General features: G+C 41.4%; 1 protein-coding gene across 4 annotated transcripts in view; it reads right to left on the bottom strand.

Moving 5' to 3' along the window:
• THSD7B (thrombospondin type 1 domain containing 7B) overlaps positions 1-25279 on the bottom strand; it is a 306528-nt gene that overhangs the window by 138615 nt on the left and 142634 nt on the right. For all 4 annotated transcript variants that reach the window (XM_050340404.1, XM_050340408.1, XM_050340405.1 and 1 more), the window contains exon 9: positions 2622-2813. In XM_050340404.1, the coding sequence (XP_050196361.1) occupies positions 2622-2813 (192 nt within the window). The remainder of the gene's footprint in view (positions 1-2621; positions 2814-25279) is intronic.

The raw sequence follows: 25279 nt of genomic DNA, 5'->3' as shown, positions 1-25279 counted from the left end.
CTGCGGAGTTTGAAAGAACTGAAGTGTGGGGCCAGATATCAGGAGGTTCAGAGTACCTTTATGCCCTACTAAAATGAGCAGGAGATGAAGGTATTTTGCTCCTCCAAGGGATGCCTATTGCCTCGCAGGGCTGACCCTCCCGAAATAAGGTATGACCCCAAGCAGCCACGATGAATAGCAGTGAGAAAAGGAAGAGAGGGAAAAATTACTTGACACGCTGATTTGGATAATCATGTCACATTACCATTTATCTTTTCATGAAAATGGGACTGTTCCACCCAGTGTTCAGTCTCAGAAACGTTTAGTATGATGATGGAGTAGAAAATGCCCCAGGTAACTTATTTCTTGAAGATTCTGACTTGGTAGGAAAAATGCAGACCAGTTATTGTTCTTGTGTGTTTGAGCACAAGTTTAAAAAAAGAAAAAAAGCATTGCAAGCAAATGGCACAATGCTTGGTGCATATTAGGGGGAGAAAAATTAAAAATCAAAAGAAAGTATTTAACTTAAATTTTGAACTTCCCAGGGGAAAAATGAGGTGCCTTTTTTGAAAAATATCCATGTTAAGGAAGCTCTCCTAAACAAGAGAGAGTAGTAATGAGGCAATTTTAAATTAATAAGAAATACCACAAAAGGTCCATCCAACATGGCATTTTGCCTGCAACACCCTAAGCAGGAGATACTCTTTACAGAAAGCACAAGAACATGGCCACTTTCTGCAGTTCATTGACAACTTTTGCAGAAGGAAAGCAGGACTTTGCCTGGCCATTCTAGTAGCCTCTGCCTGGCCATTCCAGTAGCCATGTACACACTTTTTATGGACATGATGTTCATCAGTTCCTCTAACTCATTTTACACCCTCTGAGAATGCCTGCTCCACAATCTCCTCTTGTACCAACTTTCAGAAGTTTGCCACATAAATAATTATCTTTGAAAACCTGCTTTAAATCAAGTAAAACCAAATCCCTCTAGTTTCATCAACAGCTTCCTGGTTATTCTGGGAGCTGGTGAAGAGCTTGGAGAAAATGACCCAAGGGCTTCAGATGAAGTCAGCCTGTGAGATGGTGTCCAGAAGTCTTCAGACAGCAGAGCCACAGCCAACACTGCCTGCACTGACAGAGGACAAACGAAACGGCCCTTGCAAAGGTACCACAGCTTTGTACAGTTGGTGGCCCAGCTCTGAGCTGGGTATGAAAGAGGTAGAGAAAGTAGGTAACTTAACACTGCCTCACTGTTTTAGTGACAATGGCATTAAATCCACATTCAGTCTCCAAAATTTCAACCCCTGTCTCTACACAGATGTGTGACTCTGCACAGCAAACCATCACACCCATTGCCATTGCTAAAGATGCACAGAAAACACCCAGGTGTTTAAGAGTTAATTATTCCTTCCTGAGAAATCTGAAGTATTCAGTTCAAAGTAGGACATTTTTAGTTTTAGTGCCTTTCAGGTTGAGATTACTGTGGTTCTGTACTTCCAGAATTCACTTCTCCACAATTCCACTTTCATAATTCCAAGTTTATCTGTTATTTGCACTCCATTACTTCCACGGAAAATACGAAGCCAACTGTATTTTTCATTTAAATTATTCTCTAGCTCGCAGACTGTTTTAGTAGTAGTTATTATCATTCAATTAACAATTATTTTCATCCTGAAAGGTCCAAATTTTCTTCACAAGTGCTTAGGAGGATGTTTATGTGAATACAGACCTTTCACAGCAGTAAGGGTTTGCAAGTTCAAGTCCTTACATTGTCCTAGAAACGGTAGGTGGTTTTACTGATAATTTACAAAATAGCACTTAACAGAGCTTGTCCTAAACTAGATTTGCATCTGAAAGTGTTTTGTTGCTGCATTAACTGCACAGTTCTGGCAACAGTGGGTTTTTTGTGTCAACAAGGCTTTAGTCTGTTGGACCTCTTTGCATTTTATGAATTTTTATGCACTTGATTCAAGAACTTTCAAATCCTAGGTGATAAACCAACACATAAATTAATTACCACATGGGTAACTGTAGCTAGAAGATTAAATTTCTAACAGAAAATAGTTTGTGTAAATAGCTGTATCACTGATGTTAATATGCAAAAAAACATATACAAGATGTGCCCATGAAGACCCAGAGGAAATCACATGTATTCATCAATAGCTATTTACTTGCTGCAACAGAAAAACAAGAAGGTCGACAGGTCTGCATTAATAAAATAACATAAAGAGGCCCTTTTCCATTTCCTCATTTTTCACAGCTCACTGTTTTTAAATTATTACCACAATATTCCTAGATAAAGACACTCACAGGATGAGTCCGTGTCATGCAGCAATTTTATTGGTAGAGGATGCAGCTCTCCTGAAACAAATTCACACCCAGACTGGCCCTCAATAGACAATAATTCAGAGTCTGAAGTAAATAATTTTGAACTGTGACACAATTTCTCTAAGTGACACATTAACTCCAGACCATAAAGATCTCTTACACCCCAGGTATGATGCACGGACAAGCACTAACTATTATTCCTCATTGCTGTGGAACTGGGATTGGCTCTGATCTAAACACAGTTTGGCTGAGGAAGGCAAGTCAATTCTTTAAGGGAACAAACAGTGATTAACCCAAAAGTGTTCACCACTCACCCTCAGCTGGAAGGGCCAAGATGGACCTGCTCCTGCTCTGAGTGCCCTCTGCGTTTTTACTGGAGCACGAGTGGGAACAGGGGGACCACGGGGACCACTCGCTGATGACACAGTCCATGGCACAAGGGATTTCACAAGCCACAACTTCAGGACGGGGCAGCTCCGAGCAGAGGTGATGTGGCACTTCTTCACCTGGAGCAAACAAAAAAAGACACGTGGCGAGAGGCACAGGTTGGGTCAATACCCACCGTCTGCATCAAACAGACTAACTGCATGTCAAACACTCGCCTGGCCATGGAGGAATATACTACAAAAGAGAATGTGCTTAGGCTTCAGGCTTGAAAGGGTAGTACTTGAACAGCTAACTTAAATATTTATTCAGAAAAGCAAAGAGGTTGGTGTGTGACATCTTGACTGCAGTCCACTTTATGAAGCAGGCAAGCAGAAGGAATGAGATAATTCACAGATTCACAGAATTCAATCAGAAATAATGACAATTCTCCTGTATTTTCCAACAATTCCTACCTACAGAACCTATTTTCCACAATAAAAATTGTGCAGGTCCCCAAGGAAGTCATATTCCTTTTTCCTGTAGGCCAGAGAAGTATCTGAAAGATGTTTTTGTCCTTCCTCTGCAATCTCACCAGAATGAACCACTCTTATTTCTGACTCTTGCTTCTCACCTAAAAACTAAGAGATCCAAAATTATAAACCACTTAGACCACCCACATCCAAGGGATAAATACTTTCTGTTGGAGATGAGCTAAAAGACCTGGACCAAAGCAGAGCTCCTGATGAGAAGCATCTTTCCAAAAGCTCTTTCCACAAGAAGGTAGGACACTGGGGACTGCTGGAGCAAAACCTATCAACCAAAACCACTGGCAGAATGAGCACCAAAAGAAAGCACATGAGGGACGTCATGTGGATTACAACAAAGAGAACTATTGTTTTTAAAAAGGAGAAAAAAAAATGCACTTTTATTTTTTAAAATAAGGAAAAAGTCCAGAAATTTTAGTAATTACACAGAATTTATGAGGCCATCATAATTGACAAAAAGTTCATGAAATATAACTCTTTCAGCACTGAATTACATCTAATACCTTACAAATATATTTTAAGCGATGAACAGTCATGACTGACTTTGTTCTATTGTTTAGTATTTCTGGATCCTCATGAATTTTCAGCTATATATATATATATATGAAATTTCTAGAAGCTCAACTCCACCTGTTTATAAACAACAAGGTCACACCAAACGTTACCTCCTCTTTTGCCCTCATAATAGTTACAAAGCTCTACTTTGAGGTTTCTTTAATTATGAACCTAGGAAAAAAAACCCTAATGACTATTCAGGCTCAATTATATGTAAGAAAAAAATAAAATTAAATTTATAATGGCAACAACTTGCTCTTTCACCTCACACTACAGGAACAGGCTCCGAAACAAGGCAGCTCGGGATGCAATTATAAGTAGGAAGGTAAAAAACTGCTGGCCCCACACATACAAGTGAGTAAATAAGAGAGGCAGGCTGTGAGCACATAAAGCTGTCAGCAGCACTGTGGTATTATCTGCAGTTGCATTCCTAAATGAAGACAGGCTCATCGCCCTCGAGGCACAAATAAAACTTTTCAAGCGTATTATGAGAAGGAGCGTCGGATCCAGCAGGCAATCAGACTGCAAGATATGGTTAAAAATACTTTATTTTTATATTCCCTTTCCTTTGTACACACCTCTGCTCACCAGGAAAGGCTTAATATGCCCAGTCTCTGCACTATACTCCCTGCACACAGCTCCTATCCCTCAGAACTGCGACTGGCACCCCTGCAAACCAAGCTCGATCCATCATTCCCCTTGACTAGCCCAGATCAGCACGGCTGCTTTGGATGCTCACATAATACTGAGAACCATCCTCAGAGAAAAACAACGTAAAAACACCAAACAAACCTGTAAACCTTATTCCAGCTGTCTTCCCGAGTCACTTCAGTGTCAAAATCCCTGCTAACGTTTTGACAGCTTGTCTGTGCGGCAGCAGATAAGAGGAGGCGTCCTGAGCAGGCGTGATTTCAGGAGTCAATGGAACAGTAGCATCAAGAGATTATACGCTTTGGTGAAGTGGGGTGAAACATCTGTCCTCCTCTCCCATCACTGACACTGACAGGAAGCACATGGACAGCCTGTAACAGGCTTCTGAACCAGAAGGGATGGAGATGGGACACTGGCCCTGCAAGCAGGCCCCCCACCCCTCCATCCATACTGCAGGTTATCGCTGTTGCATCACGACTTTATGCAAAGAGAGCACCGTGAAGTTCACCAAATTCTGAATTCAACCCAATTTTTCCACCAGACTGTGCTACAGGTGTAAGAATCAAAAAACCCTCATTGCTGAAAGTCAGGAAAGCCTCTCCATGGATTTAATCTGACTTGACAAAACCCAAGCCACTGCATTCAAAAGACAGGTCCCCTTTGGGGTGGCTTCCTCCAGGTGCCATGTATTTTGGAGTAACCACCCTGTGGGGAAGGGAAGCAAAGGAGCAAAACAGTTTCACCTTCCACCCCGCGTGACTTCTTTTCACGCTGGATTTGCAGCGGGTGACAGCCACAGCAGCACTGCAAACAGAGGCTGCAATTCACAGTTCCTCGGCAAAGAAAGGACGCTTTGAGTTTTGTTATAAGGAGTTTACCACCAGGTGCATGGAGGTACAATTCAACACTCACTTTGATTTACTTTATAGCTCCACTTGCTGTGTTCAGGTTTAATTACTGCCTTCTATTACTGCAGAAGGGGAATGTTCTCCTGTTCCAGCCGCCTGGCTGAGAATTCTCAGAAAGCTACTGCATACTACAAAGGGAGGCAATAATCTTTCATTTTCTATGAAAAATACTAGTACAGGATAAAGCTGAAGTGTGCTTTATACACTGTCACAGATTTAGAGGGCACATTAAATTCTCCAGAGCTTCCAAACTATCCACCCAGTACCTGGAAGGTGTAATTCTTACCTCAGATATGCTGAAAAAGCTTTCCAGATATTTCTATAATCTTTATACACACAAGTCTGTTCTATGGGGCTGGATGGGATCCACATAAATGTACTGAGGGAGTTGGCAAAAGAGCTCATTAGACACTCTCCACCATTTACCAGGAGTTCTGGCCATCTGGGAAAGTACCAGGTAACTGGAGGTTGTGACACTCAGCTACAAGAAGGGCTGGAGGAGGACCCAGGGAACTTCAAGCCTGCAGCCTGACCTTGGTACCAGGGAAAGTCATGGAGCAGATCATCTTGAGTGCCATCACACAGCACGTACAGGACAACCAGGGGAATCATCCCCAGCCAGAGTGGTTTTATGGAAAGCAGGTTCTACCTAACTTAAACCGACATCATTCTATGACAGGGTGAGCGACCTACTGGATGAGGGAAAGGTTGTGGATGTGTCTAACTGGACTTTATCAAAGCCTTTGACACCACTCCCCACAGCATTCTCCTGGAGAAACTGGCTCTCATGGCTGGACATCCAGGCCCAGACAGTGGTGGGGCCACCTGAATTACACCCACCTGAGGCCAGTCACCAGTGGGGTGTCCCAGGGCTCAGTACTGGGGTCAGTCCTGTTGGATGGTCTGGACAAGGGGATTGAGTTCACCCCACTAAGTTTGACACCAAGATGGGTGGGAGTGTTGATCTGCTGGATGGTAGGAAGACTCTGCAGAGGGATCTGGGCAGGCTGGATAGAGTGGTTGGAAGCTGCCTGATGGAAAAGGACCTGGGGATGTTGGTCAGCAGCTGGCTGAGAGCAAGAACACAACTACCTGCCACCACCTGTGAGGCACAACTTCTGAACTGCCTGAGGTAGAATAATTGAAACAGCACCCTCAGCATCCCAGGAGCCAAAGCGATGACTCTCACATGCTCTTTATTTCATGCCTTAAGCACAAATTGTTCTCAGCCTTGCTGAATGCTTGCTTTCCTAGAAGAAGCTATAGTTAAGAAAAATGTTACAGTTTTCTATTCAAAATGTTTTATTATAAACATCCTGAACAACTCTAATGGCATTTTTTAAACTGATTGCCCTGTACTTGAATAGTTTAGTGATTATAAAGCTAAATACTCAAGATATACTCACCAGATAGCCTTTTATAGGAAAGATTTAATCCATTTTCTTCCAAGTCAGGATGTAATAATTACAAAAGAGAAGACAAGGATGGCATTTTTGTAAATATATCTGCTAACAAAGTTGCTCATTACCTAATGTATCAGTCCCTCATTTGAATTCTTTAAGAAGGCAACAGAGAAGCTACGTGGAAAAGTACCATTCTGAGTAGAATTTTTAATCCACCTAAAAGCAAGCTGAATTCTTCCCAACAGTGGAAAGAAAACAAGGACTGACCTAAAACCCCCCTTGAACTAAAGAGCTTGGTCTTGTTTCCAGCAACTCAACTTTTTTCTCATTGCCTTTTCCATTCCAGAAGGAGAAGCCACTCCCATGGTCCTGAATAACACACTCCATGTTGAGTCACTGAACCAACAGGAAAGTTTCATTTGGAATCAGTCCAATATTAAACTGCATCTGTCTATTTTACACACTGCCTTGCAGCTCTGGTGCCTTAGTCTCATTCTTCCCAGTGACCTGTCATCACACCCACCTCCTGTGACACAGTTTTTAATTACTCCTGCCAAAGACGTTCCTCCTCTGGCTCAGGAAAGAGGGAATGTCCACTAGACAGGACACAATTAAGGCAGCAAGAATATAAATCCCATCAGGCAGCAGGAATCGAAAGATCAACTCAATAACAAACCAAGTATTGTCCTCTTGACATTCAATACCATACCATGCTCATATTTAGAAGGAAAAATTGCGAAGTTACTTTGAAAATTTCAGGTTTTTACACATGTGGAGCCTCGAGTGACCTCCATGATGGGAAAAGGCTCAAGGCAAAGGAATTACAATTCAGATTGTTCAGCATTGCTATGTAGAAGTTCAGAAAATTTATTTTTTGCACAAGACTGCTGCAAAAATGCTGCATATTTAATGACAATTACCAGTTTGCCATCAATATTTCTCCTTGTAGCATTCCAAATTATTCACTGGAAATAATGAAGCTGTCATCTAAAATACTATACGTATCGTAAAATTTTATGTGCCACTTAAATCTCAGAAAAGAATGACAATAAACTTTGATTAAATACTTGCCTGTAACAGAGTAAGATGTCAACAGGCAGCAGTAAATCCAGAGGAATTCCTATTGACTGCATGCCAGTTTGCTAAGAGCAAATGCATTCAGAGGAAGCTGTCTGCTGGCAGCATCCCGGCCTAGGCATCTCATCAGCTCCCGAAAATGGGACATTTAAACTCAATAACAATCAAATTACAACAGGAGAAATTTCTTATAACCATCTTGAATGTCTTCATCTCATCACAGCATCACAGATTTTTTTTCTCCCATGCTGCACAACCAGCTTTAGAGATACCTTGAGGCATCCAGGGGTTGATGTGTTCAGTCATCTCCAGCAGATGAATCTCACTGAAACCGCTGGCTCCCGGCTGACCTTCCTTAATGCCAGTCAACAGGTGAGAACACCGGAGAAGAGCAGTGCCAGCTTGTCAGGGAGAACAGTGGCACATGGAATAAATTTAATTGCAGTGGTCCATCACTATTACCAGACCCCCACGGAGGGGAAGGGGAATGCAAAAGCAAGGAAGACGAACGGAGGTCGAGAGCATGAAAGAAGGTGAAGCCGTGAAATAGAACAAGCCACTCACAACAGACAGGAGGAAATAAGCACAAATGAAACCAGGACTTTCTCCAGGAACAGAAGAAAAGAATGGATGAGACAATCATTAAGGTTTTGAGTCAAAAGGCTTGGTTAAAGTGCAACTATGAAAAACCATGTGTCAGTTTAAGGAAAGCACATTTTTAACTGCATAACTCTCAGTGAAGGAAAATGGACAAACAACCCAGGAGGATAAGGAGAAAGGAAAGTAAGTCAAAAAGTAAAAGAAGAACAGAGGGAATGAGAATGAATATGGAAAAGAAATGGATGTCTGGAAATATGTTCCAAAATACCCCAAAAATCAGAAGTCTCATCCAAATCCCTCCATCACTGGCCACGATCCTGTCCCTTACTATGCCCAAGCAATCATTACAGAGGGTATGAGAGAAAGATGAGTATGGAAAAAAAAGCAGTACTTGGTTTTGTTTCCTGTGTATCCTCTACAGCAATTTGGACTGTTTGCCCACAGTTGTTTTCTCTCTTTATGTAAATGCACACAAGAAAACTGATTTGTCACTCCAAGGAAGCTCCAAGAAAGCCCAGCAAGGGAGAGGCACGTGAGTGAGCAGCTGCCAAGCCTGCAGAGAACATCCCAGAACACCTCTGTGCAGTATTACACACACACAAGGTTACCAAAACTAGCACACCTGCACCAGGTTACCCACACAGAGACTGACTCCAGCATGTTTCCTGTCCCAAATGGAAAGACAAGTTATCATTTAAAGGAATTTGCTGCATATTCACCTGCTGAGCTTGGGCACAGAAACAGAATGGGTTCCACCTTATGGTTGTTTGCAAAGTCCCTCCTGAATTAAAGAGAAATTGCTCCATGGCAGCTGAAAGTAAACATGGGTTCACTGCATCCCCAGAGAAAAGCATGGAAATTCAGGCTGCTGTGCCTAATAATTAACATAGCACAGTAATCTGAAAATATAAAGTAAAACAACTTAACATAATCCATATTAGTGTTCCAAGGGGTTTTTCCTCTCTTTCTTTGTACTTTTTTCCCTTCTCTCCATTATCCCTCCTCCTTGTAAATGAGGGAATCTGTACAGGTGGGTTGATCAAGACTGATTGCAATTAAGATTTATTGTTGAAATTGCTGCTATGGTATAATTGAAACAGGTGTCCCTCTATTTCCTTCTCTGTATTGCTGTGTTCCAAATGCTAATCAACACAAAATACTGCAGAAAGCAATTACACAAAAAAGTCAAGTGTATTAAAATATTGTAAAATATAAATAAATTTCAAAAAAATTAAGGAAAAAAGTATTAGTGGACTTGTTTATTCCAATAACATACAGAGTCCACTGCATCTTATATATCTTAGCAGTGGATAAGAATAATGTTAGTGGAAGAATTCAGCCATTTTAGTTTAGAAAAAAAGAAGGTGGCATTTTATTTCTAAAGCATCACAGCCATAAATTTCCCAAACATTTTACTTTTGAAGACTTAAGTTGCCACCTTCACTCTCAAAACTCAAAAAAAAAAAAAAGAAGGATTTATTACAAAGGGCAAACTAAAAGAAAAATTGTGTGTTCACACACGGAAAAGTGCAATACTTCTATACCTACTGCTTTGATTATTCTAATTTTCCTTCAGATTATGCTACTTAATAAAAATATCCCTTGCTGGCTTGCTCATAGCCATCAAAAGCCTATGATTGACTGTTATCCAAGCAATATTCCCAAAATAAGTTTGCAATTTGACATCTACTGGGAATATCAGACTCTTTTTCTCTTCTAGCCTAGAAATCACCCTAGAAGTGAGTTTGTATTAACATGGGACACTGAAAAATTGTAAACAACAGTGCAGCAAATGAGGTTGATCTAAGTTGGCAAAAGTCTTGTTTTCAGATACAGTGAATGCTAATGATAATAAATAATTGCAAATACCATCTGGACTCTTTAAAAAACATCTTTTTCCAAGTCTGCAATTGAATCTCTACAAAAAGAGGATCAATGCAAAAGAAAATGAAAACAGTAAATTAAATTTAGATTTATGCCAACCACTTAAAACTAAGAGCTCATTTAGAAGCAGTTAACACAAAAATGTGTTCTAGTTCAGCTGCAGAGTCTGGCCTAATCCCATAAAGCAACTCTGAGAGCTCCCACAGTCCATCAGGAAATGTTCAGAATTTTCAGGACCAAATAGTAAGCTGTTTTTTATTTTTATTATTACTACTATCTTTTTCAATTTTGTCCTTAATTGATCCACAAATCTCAGACCAGAGCTTTTAAAAATGGCAATAAAGAAGAAAATACACCCAGTACCAGAGATGGTCATCAGTCAAGGTTCTGGATGAGCGTCTGAGATCTGCTCTTGACCAGAACAATACAGTGACCTTCAGTTATGGAGGAAAACTTCCCAGTGTACACAGGCTTAGCCAAGTATCAGCCACGCATCCAAAGTGCATAAGACACTTTTCAGCTGGGCTAAGTTACTTCTGGCTAATGTACCCTGACCTCTGCTTGAACCATTTTTACATAATAAAGCTGTGAATTTTAGACAGAGTGTTTAATTTCCACTGTATTTTGCATAGATCATTTAGTACTTAAAATGGGGATAAATCAAATGTAGGAAACACAATATTAACAATATTTTCTGTGTGCTTCCACTTTGCCCATGAGGTGGAACTTTAATTACATCATTAATAACCATGCCTGCATTTTCAGTCAGTACTGCATCATTCCTCTAGTGCCATTTAAACTGCATTTGGTCTCTAAACTGCTCCACCCTCTGGAACTGGTTCACTGATTATATGGGAGCAGCATCCTACTTAAAACTCAGCTACAATGGGATCAACTGAAGAATTTAAAGGCAGGAATCACTTACGATGACCTAAAATGGTTTATTTAGAAAAGCTTCCTGTTATTTTCTGTCTCCAGAAAATTTATATAGATTTAAAGGTGACACTTATTTTGGGAAGAAAAAAAAAAATCTAAAACTCAGTCAGTATTTTGCCCAATTACTTGAGAGTCCAGATTGTCTGGAAACTATTTTGACAAAATCTGAAAGATGGCATCTGTAACTGTAACGCTTTTTGCTAGGGAAAAAAAAAAAATTATAATTTCCTTATTTGATCCAAAGTAGGGGAAAAAAAAAAAAAAGAAAAAAAAGAAAGTATGAACCCCAAAAGGCCCAAATAGATCCCAACCACTCACTCCCTAACAGGTTTTCCGGCTCCTGTTTTCAACTTTGCTACAATTTTAACTTGGCTACTAGATTAAAGAAAAACACAGAATCAGTAAATGAAATCAAATGAAAGCACCTCACCCCCCTTTTAAACACCCTGAAGTGTCGAGGCTGTCAGGAGACATTTGGACACGCTCTTCACATATGAGAACAGGAACACAAAAAACAGAGAATATCTGGATAAAATTTGGTTTTCTACCACTAAATTTCTTTGTGTGAAAAAAGCAATAACCTCTTCGCAACTTGGAAAATCTCTCTGTTCTGATTATTCAGCTATTAAAATAGGGAAGTGTCATTTTATGACAATTGCTTTCGGCAGGAGATATTTTACACTTATATTCACCAGGAACAGGAACATAAGGAAGAACAATATTAAAACCTTCAGCGTTAATCTGTATTTTCAAAGCTAAGCACATTTTGACAAACTTTCTAATAGACACTGTTCAAAATTCATAACATATATGAGCATGATTACATTACTCTAATTTATTTTTTCTCCTCTCATGCACAGCAATAAAATTTTACCTTTGAACTTATATTTATTACAACTTCTACTCTATGGAGGGCATGCAGGCACAGAAATATAATAAAGCTCTGCTAATTCCATACATTATTGAAATCCTAACAGTGCAAATGGTATCTTACTGTCTTCATGCATACTTAAAATTTCAATTCAAAATCCATTTCATTAAAAGGTCTGGTTAAGCAACAGTATATGTTTTTTATAAATTTGTAAATTGATGGAGCAGAATTATATTTTAAATATTTGGGAAAAAGGGATGTAATACTAGTGTTTGTTTAGGTGTTGTAAGCAAAATCTTGATTGATGCTAAATAATTGAGTGGTCCATCCATCAGACTCCTCTAAGCACCATAAAAATGTAGAGAGGGGAAAAGCTAGAAAATAACATTTGCTCACCCACAGGCGGCTGTAAATTGGGTCTAATTCCAGTGGTAAAAATCCCACTGACTTCCCCACACTGGGAAGTGTAGTGCTATGCAGGATAACTTCAAACTTAATGAAAGCACAAACAAGTGAAGCACAGAAGGAATTTAGACTGGGAAGATCAGGGGTCATCAGTAAAACAAATGATACCTGGCCAAGGGAAACATCAGGACTAACACACAGGAGAAATTTGGGGAATCTCCTAAGTTGGTGGATAGAACAGTAACTGATACAGCAACCCAAGTCAGAAAGGAGCAGCTCACGCAGTCAAGCACATAACAAAGTGCAAAAGTTGACTCCAACTGCAGGTATGATATTGGCACAATCTCCTCTCTCCTCGAAAAGGTCACTTCACACATTAGCTCTGGCTCCACTGATTAGCAGCTGAGATAACAGCAGCTCACACACTCCTCAGTCATTGGGAACACAGACAAGGGGATGACTTTCTGCATACCACGTCCTCATCACATTTCTGGCAATTGTTCAGTCTCAGATAAGGCACAAATAGGGGAAAAGCAGCAGAACAGACTCCTCTGAAAACATTAACAGAAACAACTTAACCACCTTTACATTTGGCAGTGAGGCATCAAAAATGATAGCTATTATTACTGCTGTAATTACATGGCTGTGACTCGCAGGAATTGCATTTTGCTTCCCTGGAAACACGGCCACGTGTTTGACATCTCCTAAACCCACAGGGACAGATCTCCCCAGCATGGACAGTTTGCAGAACTGAACACCTGAAGACACACTGCCAGGGATGGTCCAACGGGCTCCCAAACCCACGGGGTCCATCATCCCCATCCTCCTGGAGGCAGACTGTGGCAATTTGGCTGCCACACCAGGGGAGTTCTGAAAACTCCACAGTCAGGACTGCTGCCAGCCCTGGACTCAGGCTTCTCTAATCCCAAACCTCTGAGGGGCACCAACATCGTGATCTTTCCGGAGCATCACTCTGTCCCCACCACACCACTGTCCCTACACAGGCCACCCCTGAGGACTAAGCCTGAGACTTTCATATCTAAACCCTTGTCAGGACTCTGTCTGTGAGCCAGGAGTGGTCACATACATCCTCCTCAGCCAGCTGCAAGAGAGAAATGCAAGGGAATAAAGACACTGAGCCAGTTAAGCTTTTTGACCACAAAGAGGCTGAGGTAACACGTGAGGGCCATATTTTAACTCCAGCACACAGACGTAAGGAAGTTGCTGACACAGAGGATTTCCCAAAATTTAGCAGACTCTGTGCACGATATCAAGCTCTCAATCTCTGATCAAATTCAGGCTACCAAGCCATTCTGTGCCACAGCAAGCCCAGACGGGACAAGTCAAAGCTCATCTTTGCATGAATTCTCATCAACAAGCAGCAAAGCAGAGAGCAGTTTACCACGGCAAACTATGGTGTTGTCTCCCTCCTACACAAAGGTGAACTTCCAACATCAGCTGTCTCTGCTGTAAAGCCAAAATTGAACAGAATCCTTCAGAAATCTGGTCTCAGATTCAGTTTAGAGAGGAACAGTCACTTGTTAAAAAGTAAGGAGTGAGGTTTTTCTTTGAAATCAGATAAGCAGAGCAAGATTTCTACCTGCTCTCAAGCAGTTAGTTGGAATGTATTCCACTAGAGACTTTAAAGTCACCTCACTGGCGACATAACCTCCCAACATATTGAAAAGCAGCAGGAAGTGTTGAATTAATACATATATGCTAACAAGCACTCCCACAGCCATGAATGTTTAATCCAGTTTCTCCCTCACTGACGCTCTACCCCACGGCTGCTCCGTGGTTTTGAAGCCCTGAGACAAGGGAAGAACCAGAGGGTGTAGAGCAGGGAACCACAGGAAAGCAGGCAGAGGGGAAAGTCTCTGGAGAAAGCCCGGAGCAGAACAGTATCACAGGAAAGGAGGCAAGGCAGAAATGTTAACATCTGGAGCGGGATGGAGGAGGGAGAGCTGGGAGGGAAGTCAGCCTCTACCTTCAGTAGTTGTGGGGCTGCATTTGGATGATGTGTGGAATACTTCCCAACAATAAATAAGTTGTTCCTGCTCATGTGGTGTGTATACAAAGAGATACAAACAGATTGAGCTCTCAGAGACACTGTGACACCGGCTGACTGCACAGGGTAAGTTATGGCACACCAACAGACTGCTGGAAAAAAGGAACTTCTACACACCTTTGGGGTCTTACCCATACATCTTAATGTTCTGGACCGTGACAAATGATTGGATAACAACTCTTACTCCCCTTGTCATCATCCATCTTCTTAGGAGGCTTATTTCTTCAAATCCTGATGATGAACCTCTGTAGTCACTTATCTGAGCAGTGAAAATTTATTGCCTGTACCAGAAAATGAAATTCTCCTGCAGGAGAACTGCAACGGACACAAAAGGGCAAATTTCCACCCTGGAGTACACGGATGCATTTTCTTTCTCCTCAGTGGAAACTATATACATTTATCCAATATCAGAATTTGGACCAAAGGGTATCTCCTGTGTTAATAAGAATGGCTAATTTCCAATTAAATAAGCTTACAGATCATAGAGATGCCCTAATGAGAAAAAAAAATAAAAAAAATGAAGCCCCATACTAATCCTGCTTTCACTGCACATATTTAACAGGGCTGCCAAAGCAAAGTCTCCAAAATACTTACTAATTACATTGGACTGCCTCCAGCCACTGTCACTGCCTGGGAACGAGCAAAGTTTGCAATGAACCAAACCACTAAGAGTTCAAAGATGGTATTATTATTTTGGAAAAGCCTTGAAGAGGTCAAGAGACAAGAGAGCTGTGGAACAAAGCAGTGCAGGGCTGATTTGGACAGAAACTAGTCTGTGGACTTCATGAGCATCTGCAGAAAAATATTTTGGCACAGCTGGGAGAAGCTCCCAAACTGGTAAGCTGCGAAAGTGCAGACTTGCACTAACTCCATGGCATTCATGTTGGAATTAAATACATGCTATCTCCAGCAGTTACAGAACCTGCAGCACAGACTGGAGTGTAAAAAGAAAAGTTGTAGGGAAGAAATCTCGTAAACTCAGCTGAAAGAATCCAAGTCTTCTTTTTTGTGCGTCCAGTGGCAGGATCTGGTACCCCAAGAGTGGTTGTTCCCAAGACAGGGAGAGCCCGAGCACCAAAGGGTGACTGCAAGACCTGAAAGGACATCGCTGAAGAAATCAAGTTCCTACATTTGTCTGATCCATGATGAGAACTCGTAAATCTGCACAAGTGGCACATGGCTCTCATCAGAAACAGGGCTGGGAAGAGCCTTTCCAGCCTTCACATCAAGTTGCATTCAGTCATTAATTAGCTCAAGCCAAGAACCTCCATTGCAGCTTCATAGTGCAAGAAGGGTTGAAAGAGCTGCAGGTGCCCACAGTGCCACCATAAATATTGATCACAGTGCTCGTTCCACTTCATCAGCCACAAAGCACACAATGGTCCTCAAGGGAGAGGAAAAGGCAGATCCAGTTTTAATCACACTGCCGTACTAAAATACAAACCTCATGGAATATTATTTTAATTACTGCTCTTTACTCATGCCAATTGCAGCCCACTAAAAGGAAAAAAAAAGAGAGAGGTTTTTCTGGACACAGTCAAAACTGTGAGCTTCCAGGAAGGTGCATCCACACTATGTGAATCAGCCCTATGTCACAACACCCAAGTGGGCTCTGCCACCAGCAAAAGCAGTTTTTCAGCCCAGGACTGCACCCTGGGCTCGTCAGAAACGCGGGTCATTAACCAGGAAAACTTGGTGCTACCGCAGCTGTTTCTGAGCTACAAACTGGTCTCTGGCAGTGAGGGGGCCCTGCAGACTTAGTGGCTTATTCAGACTGACCTGCTGGGGTGGATTGACCCTGGCTGGGCACCAGGTGCCCACCAGAGCTCCTCTCAGCTATGCCAGAGGAGAAAATATAACTAAAAGCTCACGAGAGAGATAAAGGCAAGGAGAGATCACTCAGCTGTTACAATCACAGGCAAAATAGACTTGACTCAGGGAGATTAGTTTAATTTATTACCAGGATAATGAGAAATAAAACCAAATCTTAAAACACCTTCCCCTCCGCCCCTCCCTTCTTCCTGGGCTTAACTTCAGTCCCGATTTTCTCTCCCAGAAGTCACCCCTGTAGCCCCCCTGCTATCAAACCCTCGGCACACAAACCCAATACACCTCCACAGTACAGTACATAAATCCTAAACCACTTAACCTTCAAAAATATATGTCTGGGAATACTGCCAGTGAATATTTGAAAGGGATTACAGTAAATGTATTAGTTGTCACTGAAAATTAAAATATGGATTTCAATTGAAAGTCTATATGAGAGGGACATTTTCCCCCAAAATCTGTTAGTTAGCAGCCGTGCTGAATGAAGGGGAAATTGTACATCCAGCTCAGACTACTCAGGGCAAGCTGATATATTTTAAAAGCTGCATTTTTATCCACTGAAATAAAACATTTTACTTTTTTTATTTTTCTACTTTAATCAGAATATAACCTCATTAAACGACAGTGTGTGAAAAGAACATATAAGCTAGAAAGAAAATATAAAAAAATTTCTGAATAAATTAATGTTTATTGCTTTTAGACTTTGATATTCTGGTCTTTACTACTTAAATGCAGTTTAAATGTATTACTTGCCACGGCCTTTACGTTAAACCCAGTAAGTCTGCAATTTGTGATAAAATTCCTTATCTCTCTCCTTCTGAACCTACGCAGAGAGATCCAAGGTTAATTTGCAGATAATATTACTTCATGAAATAATTATCTTATTCTCTAGTGCTTAAAATAGCCAAATTCAAAACAGATAGTTGAAAAAAATGAAGCTGTTAGGGCTGCAGGATGGAGGCTGCTCCCACTGACACATCCCCACACGGCATCACCTTCAGTGGGAGGCACAGTCTGGGTACCCCAAGCCTGGAGCAGCCACTCACCCAGGAGTTCAGGGCAGGGATGCTCCACGTTGATGCACGTGCAGGAAGGGGAGCCAGCCCCACGCAACCTCACCCTCCAAGCCCCCAAATGCCAATGGCAAGGCAGCCTTCTGCCCTCTTCACAACCCCAGCACCTGCTTCATGAAAATGACTCTCCTGAGCCATTCTTCCTCATCCTGCTAATTTTTTCCAAGCATCCTTCTATTAAACTACACAAATATATTCATTTAGTAAACATCCCATTAACCAGGTCAGTGTACAGTATTCACAACTTATTATGGAGCAGCACCAAGTCAGTCACAGAAGCAATTATGCAATTGTAGAGCAGACAACTCACTTTAATCTTAATATGGGGCTGGGGATGTAGATGCCAATGTTCATTCACATGACTCATTCATTTCCAAGTATTGTATTCCATTTGTTTCACCCTCACTCACGCAGCACTCGTGTCTTTTGATCTATAATCTTTGTGGGCTGTCAGAAAACACAAGCTCAATGCTCCCCCCTCCACATCAGGGATTTTTTTCATGGAATTTAGGGGAATTTCTAAGCTTCTATTGCCTGGGGGCAGTGGGAGAAGCTGGGCTAGATATTTAGAATCGAGACCTAAATAAGCATTAAAAAAAAAAAAAAGTCAACAAACATTAAAGAATTGAAGATCTTTCCAGAACTATTTAAAATAGATGGTTGTAGAGAAGAGAAATCAGAGCTAAGATTCTGGGATGCTAGAGTTACAACGGGGGCGGGGAGGGGGGGGCAAGTGCCTGTTAAAATCCCAGCTTTATTTGAAGACATACATTTACTGAAGCGCCTTGGGAAAACGGGATGCCATATAATATTAACAAACAAGAGTATGCTCTGTCAACCACATGCAGCACCACAGACATTCTGAAGACCTAAATAAATAATGTATTAGAAAACCTAGCCCAGGCTGAATTAATGCAGACTCCAATGATACAAATGAACGGCAGCAGTGGAATTATTTTCCTGGGATTTAAGTCGTATATAGCATTAAAAGTAGAGGCCTTGAGATACTTATTGATAGGCAAGAAACTGCTATCTTTAGATCTATGCATGCCCAGGGAGCGCTCTGCCCAACTTACAGTCTCAGAGAGTTTCCAAGAGAGTTACCAAATCACTCAGCTTTATTTGTAAGCACCATGAAATAGAACAAAATACCCTCTTGGCTCTGGTCTCCTTTGACACAGCACTAAGTGTACAACAAACAGTGCTGACTTGGGAAATCTCCTGAAAGCAGGGCTGGTGGTGATTTGAGAGTTTTGCATCTGGGAACAAAAAGTGGAATTTGAACTTGCAGGATCACCCTGGTTTCTACAATACTGTGGGCAGCCAGGACTCAACTCCCCCCACCCGATGTGGGAAGGGTCCATGTGGACCTGACACCACCTGGAAGTGACTGTGTCCCTCCAGCAAAGCATCCTGGGCTCACCCAGTCCCACCAACCTCCCTGCTCACCTGCAAGTGGCAGGTAAATATTCTCCCTTCTTTCAGAAAAGTCACTTGTCGAACTTCAGCCACCTCCCACCAGATGCAGTGCCTGAACCCCCACGGACTCCTCTAGCCACAGGCCCACGCCAGGACCTAACTTTGTGGGTTTGCTTTTCCCTATTCAGCAATATGAAAGGAAAAAGTACCATTGTCTGCATGCAGAGCTGCTGCCCCAGTCCACGTGGGTGTGTTGGCTCGTTTTATTCCTTCTTTCTTTCCCTGGGCTTGGTAATTACCACGACAATGTGAGGGTTCATTAGCAGCAACACCATCAGGCGAGTGATGGCAAAATATAGACCACAGCTGTCAGAAAGGAACTGAGCAAATTCATGCTCACAGTCCACGTCTCCACAGGAATTTTTAAATAATGCATCTGCTTTAACAACTGTGACAGGAGGATACACTAAAATTATATGGGCTGGGAAGACTGGGCTTCAAATTGCAAAATGCATCCCAGCAATCCAGGATGATTCTGTCTCTAAAAGCTCCATCTCATACAGACGTTCTCTTCACAAACCTTGTTCTGACATTTGCAAGCCGCCTGAAGATACAAACTGAACAAGCTGCTTATTTAGAAAGGAACCATGAAATATCTTATCCCGTTACCTGTTTAACTCTCCCAAACAAAGGCAGTACCTAATTTGAGGCAATTACAGCCATGTTTCACAGAGACAGAAAGAGAAACACCGTACAATGGAATTTTAAATTGTTCTCAATCTCCTCACAGAGCTAATCTTTCTCGATTCACTAATTCACATTCACTGCAGCACTTCACAAAAGCCCCCATTTATTAAATACGAGATTCAATTCGCAGATAAACAATTCGATAATGTAATCTACACTTAAAATAATAGCTTGGCTTCAAAGTTTAAGGGGGGGAATTAGGAGTTTTCCCTTTTCATGGCTGTTCTTAGCATCATTTCTTGTCACAACTTCAGAGCTCAAGTCCTGTAATCAAGGTCCACCGGGCTCTGGTTTCCACACAGGGCAGGATCTGCATGAGGATTGAATGCTGTCCCACAGAACTCACGGAATTCAGTGGGAAATCTGCCAACAGGAGGACATTAAAGAGCATTTAGGAGCTGCATCTCATGGCTGTTTTCCCTGCTCTGCAATTTCGCTACTGTTTTATCGCATGTTCTTCTCCTTCCATTACGACCACCTGACTAATCACAAATTGCTGCCTAATGAAGAGTGCTGGCATTACAATACTTAATTAGAATTAAGAGGAAGATTTACTTTAAAAACCTGACAGACCAATATGCCCCAGAGCCAATCTCAGTAGTGCAGAACTACCCCAAAATTTCCATGTCCCAAATTCTTAATTAAAAGTTTGTCAAAACTTCTTCTTTTACAGGGGGAGCCTTCCCCTCTAGAATCCATTAACCTCCAAACAAGTGACTACATTGTTTTTAAATCAGCTCTACTTCATAAACAGCCTGATAAAAAGAAACTTAAAGAAAGTACAAGACTTATCTTTCATTTCCACTCAACAGCCTTCAGAACTACTGTACAAAGGTGGCTCTCACAATCACTCCTGTCCAGCACACGACGTGCAGCACCGAAGGAATTTCTGCTACAGAAAAAGCCACCCAGCAGGGAAGGATTAAATTACACAAAAAAAACCCCTGCTTTTTTTCCTCCACTAAAGGGCTGTGGTCAGAGATCAATGTGAGGAGCTGTCTATTGAAGTTAGACTCAAATTATTCCCTTATTTAAACCCCAGGAGAAGGTTGATGCTGACACCCGGAGCACGGCACACAGCCAGACCCCAGGTGCAGCTCCTCCACCTGGCCTGAGGAGCAGTGAGCACCAAGACCTCATGGCTGCAGGCTGCTCCCAGCCTTTTCCTGACTCCTCTGACCCCCTGCATCCCTGCAGGGAGACTGCCTGCACTGACTCCTCTGCATCTCTCCTCTCCTCACTCCAACCCATCCTGCAGACTGAGCTGGAGGGAGGCCCCCAGCCCCACACACCCCGGCTTCCTACAGGTACTCACTCCCAGGTCTCAGTCTCCTGTCTGCACAATCAGGTTTAGTTTGTTTCTACTTCACAGAGAGTGTAACTGGTTTATTCTGAAACACTTTTTTCCTTTCATGAGTTATATGAGTTGGATTCTGTCCCACTAAGCCTCACGTATAGAATGCAATAAAATACAGCCTGTTTCTTTACCCTAATGATCTCCTGCTTAATTTAAACCTTCTATACTCTTGACTGTTTCTCTTAGTAAAAAAAAAAAAAAAAAAGTCTAGGCTAAAATGATTTTGAGCCACGAATTGGGCAATTTTCTGCCTGTTGAGAATTTGAAAAATATCACATGCCTTACAAATTATTTTCTGGCTTGTTTTAGTCTGGTGTCCTAAGGAAAACAGGATTTGCCATTGTGCTGTTTATCCATCTGCTGAACACCAGAGAATTTTGAAACCTTCTATTAATGTAAATAAAATTTGACAGAGGAGTTGTCTCTAAAGATTCAAATGCCTATTTGAACTACCTGCTGAGTGTTGGACAAAGTCAGAAACCACCACTGGGCTCTCTTGCAAATTAGCTACAGGATCCTTCAGAAAACCTGTGTGAAGGTGTCATATAAATATAGTTGAATATCTGGTTAGAGACAAATTGTTTAAGGACAGTATTAATGCAAAAAAATTTGAATAAGTGTATCTCAAGGAGATATTATGAGTAGGAAAGTAAACCCCGAGGAAGTTTTGAGGTTACAACTGTGTACATAAGCTCTAAAAGCACCATCTCAAAACCAGGTGAAAATGCCACTGATGCAAATGCTATAAATAGCCACTGGCCATTTTTAGAGAGCCCCTTTTCTATGTATCAAAACTGACAAGGATGGGACTAAAACACCAAAATGCCACAGAGACTCCACTTGGGATGAGGAGGATAAAAAGACATCATAATATTCTTCAAGACACTGTGTGTTTGAGAGACTTAACACAAATGTTATCAAATCAAAATCAAGGAGTGAGATATGCTATCTTAATATCTACATTTGTTAAACACTTCATTCACTAGGAGAAAGGCAATGAAATCCTTAACCCCTTTTGGAGTGCATTCAATCCTAAAAACCAGAACCTTTACGGATGAGCTTACCCTCACTGTCACATCTCCACCTGCTCCTCCTGGTACATTCAGCCACCTTTGGGTCACAGATCCAGATTCCTGTCCTTAGTAATATTTTTCAAAAGGATCCTTCCAGCCTCCTTCCTCTTCCATCCATACAAGTTAATTTTACAACTTGTCATCAACCTGCCTTTCTAACAGAGTTCAAGAAGGATCCTACTTTGCTCACATCTCCCCTTTCTGAACCACGGTTCCCTCAGAAATAAAATAACTCTACAAAAGAATATGAACTCAACATGTATGTGAAGTTCTGCTTAGTTTAAAGAAAACAGCCAAGCAGGTATTTTATGCTCCATTTCACTGAGAAAACAGGAATTCTATTGGTACTTAAGGTATTTTTCTTGTCTTTTACTGAAACAACCTGGGATTTTTGTCTACAACAGGGGCAAACCCAAACAAAACAATTTCTTCTCCAGACTTAAAAAGTTAACTACAAATACTTCTGTGGTTATAAAATACAATACAGGAACTTTATTTCAGTCTCATAATCGAAAGGTTAGAAACCATCAAACTCAATAAAGATTCCCTAGGCATTAAAAACCAGTTTATAAATAAATAGTTTTAAACTATACATATGCACTAGTCCAGCATACAAATGTTAATCCTTCCATACAGTTTCTTCAAACCACTTGCACCAAAGTAACAGACCTACAGGTCACAGACACACGGCATGCTCTTTAGGTAACCTTTATCACAAGCTCAGATCAGCTCAGGTCAAACTTATTCCATAACATTTAAAACATAAAGGGCAATACAGATCTTGCCATTATAACTGATGTTTATATTTTTCTTAATGTTATAATTCCCCATTTCTGAAAGGGCTACCTTGAACCTTTGTTCCAAATCTACAGGTGTTTGAAGCTCAGGTTAGTTTTTAAAAAACCTCATCACCTGTTGCTCCCTCTCACTCGTGCAAGTGGGAGGTGGATCTTTGAAAATCCATCTCCTCCCTGCTGAAACAGCCACAGGGGCAGAAGCAGCCTCTGCCCTCACCATTTTAACACTGCTCTGAAGTCTTGAAAAACATCTTTTGGAGACATTAGGTATTAAAAAGGAGCGCTAGATACTGAAAAGGAGCCTGGCTTTGCACAGCAATTCATCTGCACTGACCACGAGCACATGCTAGGCTAGCACAGAAAAAAATATATTCACAGGTGGCTGTTAATACCTCGTACTGACAAGCACAGGAAGGATGAAAGTTTGACTTATACCTAATCAACTCCACTGTATCTCCATCTGCCAAACACAAGGAGCTAAAATTACCACTGGATACCAACTGTAGTTGCCTTCTGGATGACTGACACAAGACACAGCACCAGCAATTGAAGAAGCACTCTCACAGTTTAGCTGGAAAGCTGGCAACATATTTGCATTCAGACATGAAGAAAATGAATCAGAATATGCTTGAGTTTATCCTCTCAATTCAAGCCCACGATCTCCCACCTTTCCAGCACTAGATATTTCAGCCTGTGCTTTAGTGCCAACAGTCCTGACTCCAAGACACAGATATTTACACAAACATAGCTACTGCAAGAATTGTTTATAGACTTTTCAGTTTCTGTCTTCCTTGGTTTGTGGACCACATGTTTGCTCTAATCTTGAACGAAGCAAAACTGTTAAAGTGTGACTAAGCAAAGAAAGCTCTAACTCCTCAGCAGCTTACCTTAAAATTAATCTGAAGCTGATCTGCTTCTTCTGCAGACATCAATTTCAGTAGAGGATGCAAAGACAGTAAATTCTCCTGAACTCACGGCAGTGTCTGTCCTCCGCCTGTCTGTGCACCAGTCCTAGAGCAGGGCACAATCTGCATTTTGTCTTTCTAAATGTTTCCAGCAGGAGACATCAAATCTTTGGCACGGTACCAGCTGCTGTGAGGTAAGGCTTGATGAAGGTAACTAAATCCAGTCCACCTGGCTCATTAACAGCCAGCCTGCTCAAAGAGCACATCAATCTTTATGACTACAAGAAAAATGGGTCTCAAATCTACTGAACAAACCACACACCATACTTCAGGATTCCTCTTACACTCATAACACTCATCAGCTTTGCTACTAGACTGCAACATCCTCCTTCCACCACGGCTGCTAAATGAGAAATAAGGATCCTATCTAACTGCCAGAAAGCTTTGCTTTCAGGATTTAGGATTAGCTTTCAGGATTCGTGTCCCTAACAGTCAGGAAAGCATACTGGTTTGGGATCAGCAGCTCCAGTGACAGGGTATGGTGGGATACACTCAGGAACTAAGAGGAGGAATGAGCAGTGTGGTGCAGAAGGCTGAGTCCCACAGTGGTAACTGAACCTGCAAGCTTGGAGGAGCTGGTACCTATTTAAATTTATTGACTCCATGTGCAAGTGGGTCGAGGAACTGGGTAATTTCACCATTCCCTACAAAATAATTCCAAATCTCAGAGCTGTACAATTGTTTCACCTCCAGTCTGCATTTACATTACCAGTCCATAGCTGTGTGTATTAATCACACCCTCCCAGTTCTGTCCTGCTAATGCTGACAGCACATAAATCTGACCAGAGCAGTCTGTCTTTCTTAACCTCAATGATTCCAGAAGCTGAGACAAAACAGTTCCTAATCAATTGACCAGTTATTTTAACTAGACACTGTTCTCTTATTTCCTGTGTATCACTCAGAGCTGACTCTCCTCCCACACCCTGCTCAGGATGCCACAGCCCTCATGGGCACTGAAGAAAAATTGATTATCATTACTCCATTTGTTAAGGTCAGATTAAACTAAGGTGCATTTCCACATTAACTTGAAAACTAGTGTTTTAATTTTACAAATAAAACTGCTTCTTTTGTTTTTCAAAAGTTTCTGTTTTCTAAAATAAGGAATTGCCACAATCTAAGCTTACGCTACTTTTACAGGAGAAACAAAATCTCAGTGTACCATTAGATACAGTGTTGTGTCACTGGACTTGATGCATTAATGGAAATTTAAGATCTTATTCTGATATGTCACAAAGAACGTACTTCAGACTTATTTTCAATAAACTGAATGCAGTCTTTTCTGTGAGAAATAAAACATACTCTGCAAATTCATTCTATATCACTAACTCACTGCAAAATGAAAAATCATGAATTCTACCCAGGCAAGAACTTGGCTTTGCTGAGACTGGGACTCAATGATCTTAGAGGTCTTTTCCTACCTAAGTGATCCCATGATTCATGTTCAA

The sequence above is a fragment of the Myiozetetes cayanensis genome, unplaced genomic scaffold (assembly GCF_022539395.1).
Source record: "Myiozetetes cayanensis isolate MyiCay16 unplaced genomic scaffold, myiCay2020 scf9, whole genome shotgun sequence".
Taxonomy (NCBI): domain Eukaryota; kingdom Metazoa; phylum Chordata; class Aves; order Passeriformes; family Tyrannidae; genus Myiozetetes; species Myiozetetes cayanensis.
The sequence above is the reverse complement of the archived record's forward strand: the minus strand, read 5'-3'. Positions and strand labels throughout refer to the sequence as shown.